Genomic DNA, 15484 nt, shown 5'->3' with positions numbered 1-15484 from the left:
TAGGAGGCATATCTCTGTGTATTAACCCACCAGATACCAACCTTCACTATTAACAGAGTTCATATATTAATTATACTGAGAAATTTTTGTTTTTTGTTATAGTACTTCTAAGTAAATGAGTTATTTCACTCTTCTTTTATGTAAAATATGTAGAGGACACTAGCAGTAATTAACTTTTTTGTTTTTTGAAAAATTGTATGTTATTAATGACCCTGTAACCAATAAAAAACATTAACCTACAAGGAATTTAGTATATAATAGTTCAGGAAAATGTGTCTTAAAGGCTAGGGGTTTCCCATTGGTAATTCTAGGGTTAACAGAATAATTTCCAGATTTCAAAATTTTAATGAAATATAGGATCATAATGAGTAATATTTTTAATGCTATAGTATCATGTCAAAGTGAGATGTACAACTGGTTATCAGTAGCTGCTTTTCATTGACTGTCACTATGCCACGAGCACAGCAGAGAAAGAAAAAGACTCCAAAGAAAAGAGAAACGCTTATACCCGCTGAAACACCAAGTTCAAGGTAGGTACATATTTTCAACAGGCAAATTAACTAAAACCTCGACAAAATTACTGTTTATTGTTTCTAACAAGTGTATAGTTTGTGCTAAAAAACTGTACTAAGGTTATGTTGAGAGTGATAAAAATAGCAAATCAGGTTCTGAGATCTGTTTACAAATGGTGTGAGCTGAAGAATAGGGAGATTATCATCACACTATAGAAAACATTGTAAGGTCTCATATGAGTAGTGTGTTGTAGAGCTGGGTGATTAGTGGTATGTGCTAACTGATTAATTGATTGGCTAACTAATCGACTAGTACACAATTCCCGACAACATGGTAGTCACTCCCCTAAACAAGCAAATAAAAAAAAAATGGTGGCAGTAGCTTCATAATATTTTTAACCACTTCATTATTCTAATATGGTATTTATCTTGCTATTTTCACCTTCTGTTTGTTTTATATTAAGTAATTTTTGAAACATTCCTTCATTTCATATGGTAGATATAATCTGGAGGTCACCATTTGAGCAGTATTTTTCTTATGTAAAGAAGAAACTTTCACTATAATGATAATATAGGCCTTCAAGTGGCACAAAGGTAAGTCTGAATACTTGTAATGCCAAAACCGGGTTTCAATACCCATGGTGGACACAGCACAGAATAGCCCATTGTTTAGCTTTGTGCTTAACAACAAACAAAACTATAATATAGTAATTTGGATTAAGTAGTGTTGACTAGTTCTAAAATAACCTAAATAAGTCAAAATTAAAACAACTGTTTAAATGATCAGTTTAGTCGGGCTATAATTCAATGATTTCAAAACTTTTTATCTGTATTTCTAGTAATGTGGCTAATATGAAAATTAAAGCAATCAAAAACAAACATTTATTTTTTAATTAAAATTAAATTGTTATTTATAAACATTTAGAAAAAAATTATAGCGTTGGTAAAGAGAATTCCTGTTTCAAAAAATTTTTTAAATCCATACTTATGCAGTCATACCACATGCAATATCACTTATTTTGGACATTAAAAATGAGAAAACATTGTTTATCATTATGTTTGTCCTCAATTTGGAGGAGATTATACAGGATCAACCACACATCATTTAGAACAGTGCATAAAAGAACATCTGAAGGCTAGGGCTGATAATTTTTCTACAAACATTTGGATCATGAATGTAATGGAGTGTCTGATGAAAATAATTTTACCATAGTATGTAGTTTCAACAGTGAAAAAAAAGATTTGAGAAGGTTATAGTTAAATTGGCTGGTTTGTTAAGTGATCTTGTTGGACTGAATGGCCTTTTCTCACTTAGTCTTTTCTAATCTTTTAATGCAGGCCTATGTTTTAATTTTGGCTTACCTCTTTGAGTTAGACCTGGTTTGGGAAATATGCCTCTCATTGTAACCTTGAATTAAGCCAAGGAAAATGCAGTGTTGTGAATGTAATCAGTGTGAGTTTATCCGTAATAAATGCTTTTATGAATATAGGCAAAAACTACACATAGTAAAACACATCATAAAAGAAATGTAAAAGATAATGGCCCATGATATATTTAAATTTTTGCTGATTAGCTAATATTTTTGTGTAACTCGTAAGAATTGTGATAAACTTGTGTTTTAGTTTTTATCTTTTTTTGTTATTAGATTTTTCTAGAAATGGTATTGTAATCACCTACAAAGAGCTACCAGAATGACACTTGTTTTTCAAGTCCTGAGTGTAGATGAGAACCATGAACAGTTGCCTCTTTGACAGTGACATTTCTAAATTCTTTGATGAGAATGTTAGTCTTGTTAAGGAGGATCTTGGCAGTCTAGGGAATGGGCTAGAACATAATGGGTGTTAATATTGACTGCAAAGTCATACTTGAGGGTGAAAATTTAGAAAAGACTTCTTTATTAAGTAAGAAGAGCACTGGTGGTATAATGAGAAAAAAAAATTTAGGAGTGTTTGTAAAACAAAGCCCTCTGTTGATTTCTAAACTTTGGAGAAAAAGAGCAATTAGTTCTTGGTTCTCTTGATAAGAATTTCGATTTCAAAATATAGGAAAGTTATTCTGGTATTCTATAATACTTCTGAAGTTTTGTTTAGAGTACCATCTTCGTTTCCTTACCACTGGATGGAAATCAACATGTTGGAAAGAGAACAGAGATGGGTTAGTATTGTCATACCCCAATTATACTATGAGATTTTGGACTTGTTTTCTCTCCAGCATTTGCAAAGCTTCTGGAAATCAGTTTTTTCACTTCCAGGCCCTGAAAGCTCCTGATAAAATGACAATTTTCTTTAAATTCTTCCTTAACTCCTGGAATTTAAATACAAAATATCAGTTGAAGGATTACTTTAAAATTAAAACAAATTTATTGTTCAAATTAACATTAGTCTATTATTTTATAATTTTGGAGGTTAACAAGCAGATCTGATCATGTGTGCTCCTTGTGTTCTGTTTTGCAAATGATGCACTCCTTGGCATGACATTATTGTGTACACTGAGGTGGATAAACTTTCATTGAGTTTTGTGAAACATATCAATAGACAGATGTAATATTGATAAAATTCTTGGTAGAAGTTTGTTTTTAATGAATAATGGCTATGCAAAGCTGGGTAGGCTTTACTTGGATGGACAGAATAAACAGCCTATTTCAAAGTTTGTTAGAACGTTTTTCATGTTTCTGACATTGGTGAATTGGTGTTCATTAGCTATAAAGGAGAAGGACATCAAGATCCGAATGTGCCAAAAATATGAACATAAAGGTGGCCTGAGCACCAGCAAAGTATTATTTTGAGATGGCTAGTGTTTGCCAAAATATTCTGCTTCAAGAATACAGAATACATTATATTAAAATTATTTTGGATATGTGAATCAGCAAGTCACATGACAACCATAGCCGATATAAAGATGCAGTAGAATGGCATGTATCAGAACTATATTTTGAAATTGTTTGGCATTTCTTAGGTAGTATGATGCAACTGAAAACTGATCACTTTTGGGAAGGGTTTGTAACAGCCCTTTATAATGTCAAATATTCATACACTCGGAGAATGAAAAATATGCTCGGATCATGGATTTAGAATTTCGAACATGAAGATATTCCTTATACTTAATTAATTGGAAAACAAAGGTATATGTACTAACTTGGGGTATCAAGACCGTCCAGAAAGAGACCTACAACAAACCATACCCTAGCTGTTATATGCAAAGTGTGGCATCTTGTAGCAGGTGAGAATTCATGGTCACAAAGATCAGTGGTATAAGCCATCCATGTGTGCCAGGTAACAATACACAACATAATCAAGAAGAATCTCCAGATGTAAAAGGAAAACAAGTTTCTTTCTCAACATATCTAGGAAAGGAAGACCAACTGTAGAAAACTATTAATGGTACCTAGTCAGGGAAAAATGACAGTTCTTAATAACTCAATGATGCGTACATGTATTTTCATAACTGTACCATACCCCGTGCCATTTTCTGCTGTTCAATGGAGGAATAGAAATTTCCAAAAGTGGTACACAGCATGGTTGTTACTGGATACTGTACCAGAGGAAAGTTGAGGATCAGGAGTGTGGATACAAAAGTAACAAAGTGAATTATAAGACCATTGTTCTCTACCCTTTATACCATACAGAAAAAATGGCTGTGTACAGAAATGATGCCAATAGGGTATGTATTTACAAAGATATAGCTTCCTGTCATTTCTCCCATTCATATTCCTAAAGCAGCTGGAGCATGAAAATGGTATTCATGATATTCCATATGAAGACATTACTACAGAAACAAGACAATTGGGTTTTTTTGGTCTCCCCCATTTCTCATCCTCTGGAAGAAGCTGTTGATACTCTCAGTCAAAACTGGAATGGATATTACTTGTATGCATATCATCCTGTTCATCTTCTTCCCAGAGTCCTCTCTTTGATTCAGACCATTCCATGTCATGTGCTCATAGTGGCTCAGCTTTGGCCTGCTCAGACATGGTTTTCGCTTCTGTACAAATCTTTGGTGTCACCACCCCTTCCTTTGCTATTGTCTCCTATGCTCCTTTGTCAACCTCAATCAGGCATGAGTTATCTGTCCATTCCCCCCCTCCACCTTCATACATGGCTTTCATCTGGTCCTTCGCCCGACAATCCGAATTTTCCAGGCATGTTACGTTATTGATTGTCCATCCTTCCTTCTTAGTGGTTTATCAGCATAAATGGTATATTTTTCACTGCTGGTCACTCTGTTGGGGATATCATCCTTCACAACCTTCCTTACCACAGTTGACTACATTTTTTGCTTGCCTTTTTGATAGGGGACTGTCAGTTTCCTCGATTGCTGACTATCAAGCTGAATTATCTTGCACATTCAGATTTATTTAGCTTGCCTCTGTCTACACTCTCCCGTGTTGTCTTTGTTACTTGATTCATTTTCCATTTCCCGTCGTACCTGCCCTGTCTCTCTTCTGGATTGGAATCTTAATGTTGTCCTTCATTCTCACTCTTCCTCCATTTGAACCTTTGCCTTCATGTTCCCTAGATCACCTTCCATTAAAATTCCTGTTATTCATATTATTAACCTGTAGTCAGTAGCAACCTCAGATCTTTGTGATTTATTCTCGTCATATATTGTTTCACAGTTCCTATGTTCTTCTCTTCCCTGACAGTTCATTTTTGCCCACGACTTCTGCTGCTAGGGGGGGGGGGGTAATTTAACTTTCTCTAATGTCATTGTCCTACATTTCCCACATTTATGACCGCTCTGATCCTGGCCACTTCCTGTGTTCTGTTTCGGCCCTCTGATGGTATCTCACTCACTCTGCTCCATTCCATGGTTCCCTTAAGTGTTTGTTTATTCCATAGAATCCTTTTGTATCCTGGGACCTTTCCATTATCCTACAAGTTGAATTTTCTAGTTAATTAAGCAGGTGTATTCTTCCTTTCTGCCTGAAGAGTGTCGCCTTTTTAGGGGATTTTCTCATCAAAGCCATCACCTCACCATATCCGTAGCTGCTCATTTCTGTCTTCCTTTGGAAGTCATCATCGGGGCCAGTATGTAGACTACACCTCATACCTTTGTTTCATATTATTTACATCATGTTACCATTTCTTGCTTAGTGGGTTTTCAATTATCTCCAGTCACCATCTTATTCATCATGGTGTTGTTATGACTGGTGAGTACTATAGTTGTGCTATTTCTTTATTTACAGGGTCCTTTTTGCTAGTGTATTATGGATCCCACTCTGTGATGAGTGGTGCTTGACCAGGTATATTTTTTATTTTTGAAAATCAGCATTGTCCATCCTGTGACCATGCTTGATGTCAATTATGTTGAGCTCTTCCTACCGCAGGCCTGGTGTAAACTTCCAAATGCTGCCTAGTGTTGGTTGTGTGTCTCCGTTCAATTGTCATCTATGCTGCAACAATTACATCACAGGATTAGGTTATGCACATCTTTAAAATGGGGTGTTACATAGGGCTGCTAGTAGTTCTCTCTAGTGGTCTTTTGCTTCATAAATGTTTGTCCCAGACTGTACACTCGTGGACACATGTGAGTAAAGCAGACAGGGATTGCTGCCCATCTCTGCTCCGTGGCATTGAGACAATTACAGATGCTGCTGGGCGTTACTTGATCGATGTAGTATTTCTGCTTTTCAAAACAGGATATCACAATCATCCACTGCACTGTCTCTGGTGATGCAGTCCAACACATTTTTTTCATCCTTTCTTCTAGTGGAGTATGAGAGTTCTTACCAATTTCCTAGCCACTGGGGTGGTGGACCATGGAGGCCTGTTCTCCTGAGTGATGCACCATACTACTCAGTTGAGAGTAAGGTGGTGGCATTCTGTGGGTGTTGATGGTGTATAACACTTCCTACTGCAGACCTTATGTACAATTCCATATGTTGCTAGGTTTTGGTTGTAGCACTATGTCATATTAATATATATCTGGCAGATTGGTTTTTCCCATCATGGTATTCCTCCTTCTTACCATCCTCCAGATGTACATTCCTGATGGGTCTGGTGTTGGTTGGAGATGGCCCAGTCATGATTAGAATTGTGTCAACAGTGCAATGCCCCTCCTGCTGTGAACCTGACATACAATGCCAGATGCCACTAGGTTTTGTTTGAAGCACTCCACCATGTCAGTTTTCTCTCAGGGTAAGGTGTTTCTCCTACCTACCATTCTCTGGATGCAATTCTCAGGGGATCAGATGTTGTTTGGAGATGGTTCAGCTAAGTAAGTCCTCACACATGTTCTGGCTGGTATCCCTCCTCCTACCAGAAACTGGTTGGGAAAAAAACAATGCTGCCTTGTTTTGGACTGGAGATGCACACAAGGTTTGTGGTCCCTCTTCTACTGTGTGCTGGATGTCAGTTCCTGGTAAATCTGGTGTTGGTTGTAGATGGATGCAAAACATATATTCCCATATGTTTATAATCGGGTACCCTCTTCCTACTGTAGACTGGGAGAACCATACCCATGCCATCAGGTTTTGGATTGGAGATGTCATCCCTCTGGGGCTTTCCACCTTCCTACCACCTGCTGCATGTCGGTTTGTAGTGTAACAGGTATTGGTTGGGTTGGAGATACTGACAAGTGGAGATGTATTTTGACATGGAAGCTTGTTTTCCCAACTGATTGCTGTTTAGAAGTGAAGAGGTAGGTGATCCTCTGCCTATTGTACAGTTATGTACAATTCCAGATACTGCCAGGTGTTGGATGAGGCTGAACTACCACTACGATCTGTCACACCCTAGCCGCTTGACACCCAGGGTCCGATTAATAGGTAATACATATTAAAGGATTTTTCCACCTTTTATGTACACAACACAGTCATAAAAGAGCAAAGAGTATACCTGGATCAGATGTGGTGTGGCCTCCCACTGAGGTATGGTATTTACTTTTTTGGTTCCATACCTCATGGTCTCTCTTTTTGTGCTTCCTAAAAGCGGATAATTTTTATAACCCAGCCCTCCACTAGTTCAATGTGAGAATTTAGCTATTTTGTGAGCAGGGTAAGATATTGTATCGGAAGTTAACATTTTCCTAAACTGAAAATATATTTCTGATAAATACATTTCTGTGATCACATTTCCCACCCAATCTCCCCACTTCCGGTGATATGTGGTGTAGGTCTTCTGACCAATTTTGAAGTGATTAATGAGTGCAATTGCGGAGAGGGCACTGGTTACGATAAGGGTTATGTTGCACCTGTATTAGTGGAGAGCTGCTGCATAATCATTTACATGTAAATATGCAGGAGATAGAAGACTAGTGGTGAGCATTGAAAATTTGTGCCAATAGAGGGCATTACTAATGAGAAAAGCTATTTTGTGAAAGGAGGTAAGTATCTATCAGAAATACATTTTTAGTTTAGGAAAATGTTAACTTTTTGTGCTAAGAATATAATTACTTCTTTTTATCTTCCAGTTTTTCTATTTCCTTTGTATAATCACTAGAACTTTCTAAATGAATATCAAAAGTTTCTATTTTCTCTACCTTAACAGTGACTAGCAAAATCATCAATGTACAGTGAAATGATCAGTTGAAATATATATGTAAAATAGAGTTAATAATATGTTTTTCTTTTAATTCATTACATGTCACAAGGTCTTCAGTTTAATTATCTTCACAGTTTCAACTGTTAACCTTTGCACATCTATTTTCTTTTGATTCTATTGGTTTATTGCCAGTCTTTGTATCCACTGCACACAAGAAAAGCCATAATTTTCAGTATAAAGTTTTACCTAATAGCTCATGTCCCAGCATTAGATGGTATCAAATTTCATATGTGCTGGTGTAATTTTAGACATTTTAGTTACTTTTTGTTAAAAAATATATAACAATAGATAAAATATCAAGAAATTTGGCACCTATGTCTGAGTTCAGGCCTTTTTGTTCTTGGATGCCATAGGTTCAGTAACCCTAATTTTTTTTCTCACTTTGTTGATTGTCATAAGAATAATTCATGCAGCTTTCAAATGTGCATTTTAGAACACAAAATTACCAGGCACTAGAACACAATGTCCCAATACTATTATAATTTATCCACCTTTCTGACTAATCTATAACTTACATTATGCTATGGTAAAAATTTACTCAACACATATGAAGCTTTTATTTTTATTGACTACCATTTTTAACTGATAAATATAAAAATTATTGTAAATTATAATCACTTTCTGTTACTTATAAAGCTGTCCATCAGACAAGCAGATGTAATGTAGATCATTGGCATGAAAAGATGAAAGTAGTTTCTTTAATGATTTTGACAAATGTGTTTATCTCAGCAAATCTAAGAAGGTAGGAGGTTCAAATTTTATCTTTTTGCTTATCATTATGTGTAGTTTATGTTTTTAAATGGGTGTAAGCCTCAATTATCCTATTTTTGATGTTAGATAATTCTAAAATGGAGAAATCTAAGCACGGATGTATAACACGACAATGAAGAGTAAAATTTAAATATTTTTTAATATTTCCTTTTAAAATTAAAAAATTAAAACTTAGATAACATTAAAATTTGAATTATAAACTACATTTTCATGACAAACATTGAGGATAAAGTGGACAATCTTGATGAGTGTAATCAAGAACTTATGAGGGCTTGAAAAGTGTTTAATATTGATATGTGTAAAGTGATACATTTAAAGGGGCCCGGCATGGCCAGGTGGATAAGGCACTCGACTCGCAATCTGAAGGTCGCGGGTTCGAATCCCTGTCCCACCAAACATGCTCGCCCTTTCAGCCGTGGGGGCATTATAATGTGACGGTCAATCCCACTATTCGTTGGTAAAAGAGTAGCCCAAGAGTTGACGGTGGGTGGTGATGATTAACTGCCTTCCCTCTAGTCTTACACTGCTAAATTAGGGACGGCTAGCGCAGATAGCCCTCGTGTAGCTTTGCACAAAATTCAAAAACAAACAATACATTTAAGGTGAGGAAATGTGGAGAATCTAACTCTAATGAATATTTTTGAGGAAACTTGAAGGCTTTATCTAAGTATGTATTTCTATTAAAAGGACAGATCCGTTTATGAAACTAAGAGTAAGAAGATTATTGTACAAATGTAATGAGGCTTCATTTAGGATATTTGTGTAGTTTGGATTCTTCTGCAACAAATGAACACGTTGAAAAAGTGCAGAGATTGTCTATTAGAATGATACTTGGCTGTTTTTTGTCCAATGAAGACAGGGTTTAGAATTGTTTACTTTGGAGTGCAGAACTGTAAGAAGCTTTCAATATTTAAAATTTTTAGAAACTTAAATAATCTGCTTCTGAGTGAATTGTTTGAGAGTTGTAGAATTGGAAATATAATGTTGGATAATGGGAGTAATAAATGCAGGTGTGGTGTATATAGACTCAGCCTTTTTTTTTTTTTTTGGCAAAATTCTTTGAGTTTTGAACTTGTGAAATGATTTTCCTGGTGATGTGATGTGGATGTGATATTTTTCTTCATGTTGATAAACTTCTGTTTAAAAAAGACACCTTTCTTTGGTGAGAAATAATACTGAACCCAAATTTATTTTTTTTTAACTTTATATGAGAAAACATTTTTGTAATGTGCACATATAATTTATTGATTTATCTACAGTAGTAGTAATTTTCTTGCCTCTTCTTCAGACTTTGTGTTAATAATAACTAAAAATATTGAGATAATACACAGCTGTCACAAAATAAGTGTTAGAAGAACCATACAAACCATAGTTTTGCCAGGTGGTATGGGTGTTTAAGAAAAGTGTAAAACACATTTGAAGGATAAAAGGCCATAGGTAGTGCAAGTGGCATAACAAGATCTCATAGTGCAAGGGGAGCAAAATTACATGGTGCCCTTAATCTACTTAGTTGGACCTGTGGGTGTTCCTGCAAGGTGATGTTGAAACCATATTATCACATGATATTAAAAGTGTGATTTTGATGTTAAAACTCATTTCTTCACTCATTGATTAGTGGGATTCTTATTGCTAGATATTCACACTTGAGCAAAAAAATATCATTCAACAGTCTACATTACTTGAGTCACGTTACTGAAGATATACTTCTGTAAAAAATATCATTCAACAGTCAACATTACTTGAGTCACGTTACTGAAGATATACTTCTGTAAAAAATCTCATTCAACAGTCAACATTACTTGAGTCACGTTACTAAAGATATACTTCTGTAAAAAATCTCATTCAACAGTCAACATTACTTGAGTCATGTTACTGAAGACATACTTCTGTAAAAAATCTCATTCAACAGTCAACATTACTTGAGTCACGTTTCTGAAGATATACTTCTGTAAAAAATCTCATTCAACAGTCAACATTACTTGAGTCATGTTACTGAAGACATACTTCTGTAAAAAATCTCATTCAACAGTCAACATTACTTGAGTCACGTTTCTGAAGATATACTTCTGTAAAAAATCTCATTCAACAGTCAACATTACTTGAGTCACGTTTCTGAAGATATACTTCTGGCCATCAAATGTTATGTTGTCTGAACTCTTTTTGAAAGGAATGAAGTGTATACCAAACATTTGATGTGACTTACATTTACAGGGCCAAGGTGGTTAGGGCGTTTGACTCATAATCTGCGGGTTTGAATTCCCATCACACCAAACATGCTCGTCCTTTCAGCCTAGGGGGTGTTATAATGTGACTGTCAATCCCACTATTCATTGGTAAAACAGTAGCCCAAGAGTTGGCGGTGGGTGGTGATGACTAGATGCTTTCCCTCTAGTCTTTCACTGCAAAATTAGGGATAGCTAGTGCAGATAGCCCTCACGTAGCTTTGTGCAAAATTCAAAACAAACAAACAATACATTTACAGCTGGATCATTAGTGGAATTTGCTAATCAGTTAATGGTTTGCTTATTAATTGATTATTCTTAAATGAGGCTTGGACATCTAGAATAATCAAAAATAGTAATAACTGGAAATGCTAATACTGATTAGTTGTTTCCTTGACATTGATCAATGTAATTGATGCTCATGCGTAATTGCGTTAATCACCCATCTCTACTTGCATTGATACTGCTACGTTCTTGAGATGAAATAAAATTAATTGTTTCAAGGTCTCATTGCAGAAGCACCTATGTTTCTTCTTTTTCTTTATATAAGTGTGTACCACATATTTTTATGTATCTGTACTAACTGCCAAAGCTGTAGGTTTTATGGTTTTTCAACCATCTCTTCATATATATCAAATGTATTTTGTATTAGCCCTGTATAGAGAGTACATTGTAAATTGTTTTTTAATAAATCTTTAGCCAGAAAAGTAGACCAACTAATACCTCCCTTACAAGAAGCAGACATTTGTCTGAACAGTCTGGGCCTGTTTCAAATGGTTCTCCAAGAGATGATCAAACTCCACCAACCAGAAAACGTCGTTATCGACCTGGAACTCGAGCCTTACTTGAAATCCGTAAATTTCAAAAATCTACAGTACGTTACTTTACGAGTATTTCTGGTAATTTCTATAAGTCTGAAGTTAGTGCAAAAATTACTTAGATTATAACACTTATAGAATGTTTTAACATAAAGTTCAATCAGAAATTTTTAACCTCATAAACAAACAAAAAAAGTATAACTTGTAATTGTTGAAATTACAGAAGATCATTTATCAGTCTCTTTCCAGCTGTTCATAGGGGATTCTCCTGAGAAATAAAATGGTACAGAGATTACTATAAAAACCAAGTTAATTTTGATACATTTTGTTTATAATTTTCAGTGATTGAGAAAACCATTAGTAAAAAATTTCATCAAAATTTGATCATTTAGCTTATAAGGTACTAATTTATTCTGTAACTTACATTAGCATGAGTAGAATGAAGCTTAGCATTGTTGCATGGAGAGGTAAATATGATATTAGTTTTTTGATTTTTAATAGTTTTTACCATTTTATGGAACATTACATTCTCAAGACTCTTTGGTTAAATGCTGTTTATTATGGGATGTCCTATAATCAATTTAGTAGTTAGTATTTTATAAGTGATCTGCTAGGAGTCTAATGTAGGCTCTCTCTTTTTCATTTTCAATTTTCATTTAATAATTATTATCATTTTTGACATTGGTGATTTCTAGAAGTTGTTATAAGCCAAACATTAATTAATACATTTCAAAAGCTGTAACAATTTGTAGTTTTGTACTTCTAAACTCTTTAACACACATTGGAAGCTTTATCTTAGAGTTACACAGAAAGGGAGTGTTTTAAAAAAAAACCTAGAATATGAGTAGTCCAACCCAAATTATAAGGATTATTAGAAAAAAAATTCTAAAAAGAAAAGATGATTAGTTGAGAATTATCTAGAAGAGTTATAAACATTTCTTTCAATATAGGAGCTTATAGTCAACTTATTAAAAAACTGACATTGTAATAATGCCCAAGTCATCTAGGCTGATCAATTAAAATCTGTTATTCAAGATATGGTAAATTAATTTTAAAGTAACTGGCAAGTGCACATTTCATTGTGTTATGCAAATAAGGAAACATTTGACAAAAATTGAGAAATGTCCATAAGGCCTGTGTGGACCTTCAAAGCATCAAGTCACTGACTAGTTGCCTGTTGCAACCAGCCTTATATTCAAGAAGATGAGGTAGCATTGTGAAGACACTTTGTGTCAAATACTCTTGTAATCTGCTAAAGAACAGTGTGTGATGACTATTTCCAAAACATACTTACCTCTGCTGCCACTTGTAGCTGTTACTCGACTGCCAGGGTTTCTACTTTGCCCATCTAAGCATTAGTCTGATTTTTTCTCACTTGCTCCAGTCTTTTATTCCCCACTCAATTGCCTTTGGTGATAATTGTCTTGTGATACTCTCCACCTACATAGAGGTTATGCTTTTTTCACATGGCATTGGGGTTTACTTTTTAATGTTCACATGTATCTGGCTTAGTTTCTGCTTAGTCCGTAAATCACTTTTCTCAAAATTAATGACCTGCATATTGCCAATGTTGTATTGAGAGGAGTTTGAACCCTTTTCAACCAGTGGTGTCAACCATAACTCATTTTTTGACTTGGCTCTTTGACAGAGGTCTTCCACAATCGCAATTGTTTATGGCGGTCTTATTGACTACCGTTGGATTTTCACAACTACATATTTTTGAGTCCCCAGTACTCCCCAGATTCCTCGCATCGTTTTGGGTAATTGGTCCCAAATGACCATTCCAGTTACCTAACAGGTAGATTCAGGTTACGTGTTCTTTCTCTGCACCTGTTTGTGACCTGACTCTTATATGCTATGTATCCCCTTTATTTTTGAGTCCTCAGTACTCCCCAGATTCTTCACATCATTTTGGGTAATTGGCCCCAAATGACTATTCCAGTTACCCAACAGGTAGATTTAGGTTACATGTTCTTTCTCTGCACCTGTTTGTGACCCGACTCTTGTATATGCCATGTATCCCCTTTACCTTCAAGTTTATTTTTTGTAGCTGCTGACCTATGGACATCACTGGTTGGAGTGATTTGCATTGTTTGTCCACAGATCACTTTCTTTTTCTCTCTACATCCTCAGACCAGTTTTTCTTACCCAGCACTGTCAGGCAGGAAAGGGGTTCAATCCTTTTCTGTGATTCATCTGCTCATTCTTTCTCTCTGTCCAATCAGATTTCGATATTGGTCATGTTCAGTGAGGATCTTGAAGGTTTTGTTGCCTGCATTAATACCTTTAGAGGCACTAGACAACACTTTATTCTGGGCTCTCTTTGAAGGTGAGATATCTTCTGTGAGTCACATCTAATCAGATTTTTTTTTCTATGTCCTTAGCTGTCTGGTCGAATTGCCTGGTGGAGGTTACTGTGCAGACTGGTGTCTAGACCTCCCCCAATACATTTATTAATATGTTATTTGCCTGATCTGGCAGTCTCTTTATTTGAGGATTTTTGACTACCCCCTGTAGCTATCTTAACTATTTCTGCTAGATTATTCAGAAGGGTGAGTATTTTTATTTCTACCTTTCAGGGTCCCTTACTTTGTTTTCACAGGATCCGACTCTGTGGCAAGTGTTGCCCAGACAGGTGTGATTTTATCAAACCAGTTCTGCACTAGCAAGCACTATTTCACTATAATTATTACCGGTTGCATCAGGCTCTGTAGAAACGAGGTGTTCCATAAGACCACCTAGGAGCTTGCCAGGTGGTATCACCATACTGTACTGGACTGCCAATCATGGACTATCATGAGTAAAGCTAAAGGGGATCCTGCCAGTCCCTGCCAATCATCGGATTGAATAAATTGTGGTTGGTTTCCTTGTAAAAATTTAGGGAACTTGGTTCATCTATTGTACTGTTTCCAGAGCACTGTTCCTCAGGACTCCCCAACACGCATTACCCCCCCAGACTCTACTACTGGAGCTAGGGAGTCCTTACCACACCCAGTTTCCAGTGACTGGGATGGTGGACCGAGGCTTTTCCTACAGAATGTTACCTTCACTCTTGGAGAAGAGGGCAAAGTTGGGAGCCCTCCTACCCATGTTTTTTACAGATGTCGGTAGGAGTGGTGCCAGCCTACGTGGAAGCCTACTCGTAATACTGGTTCAGATTTTATGATCAGCTAACTGGTTGGAGTGTGCATGGCCATTATTTTTTATCAATATTGTTCATGGAAGGAGGTCTACTATCTCTTCATAATTCTGAACACTGAGTGGTCCCATCCTGGGTCCTTGGTTGAGCACAGTTGTTCTATGTCCTCCCCATAATTTGGGGGGTCAGTGGAGGACTCCTTGCCCACTCAGTTGGGGAGAGAGTATGAATGTTCATAATTTCAGAGCAGATGAGTTTTGATCCTTTGGTTGAGTAAAGCATACATGATTCTGTCATTCCAAGCCTGGAATGTTGCCTCTCAGGCTTCTTCAGGTGGAGGAGAAGGTTTGTCCACTTTGGTGTTGCTTATTTTCTCATTGTGATTTTAGTGATTTGGAACATATCACTCTATGGCTACAGATTGGGATCCAATCAAAAGTGTGTGTGTGTGTGTGTATATATATATATATAACACTGTGA

General features: G+C 36.0%; 1 protein-coding gene across 1 annotated transcript in view; it reads left to right on the top strand.

Moving 5' to 3' along the window:
- Positions 1 to 34: 34 nt before the first annotated feature.
- The window catches only part of LOC106462068 (histone H3-like centromeric protein cnp1), a 20013-nt gene continuing 4563 nt past the window's right edge, over positions 35 to 15484 (top strand). The window contains exons 1-2 of the mRNA XM_013921950.2: positions 35 to 530; positions 11747 to 11921. Coding sequence (XP_013777404.1) covers positions 451 to 530; positions 11747 to 11921 — 255 coding nt within the window. The 5' untranslated portion in view covers positions 35 to 450. The remainder of the gene's footprint in view (positions 531 to 11746; positions 11922 to 15484) is intronic.

This window comes from Limulus polyphemus, unplaced genomic scaffold (genome assembly GCF_000517525.1).
Source record: "Limulus polyphemus unplaced genomic scaffold, Limulus_polyphemus-2.1.2 Scaffold1087, whole genome shotgun sequence".
Classification (NCBI taxonomy): domain Eukaryota; kingdom Metazoa; phylum Arthropoda; class Merostomata; order Xiphosura; family Limulidae; genus Limulus; species Limulus polyphemus.
This window is presented reverse-complemented; position numbering and strand designations above follow the sequence as displayed.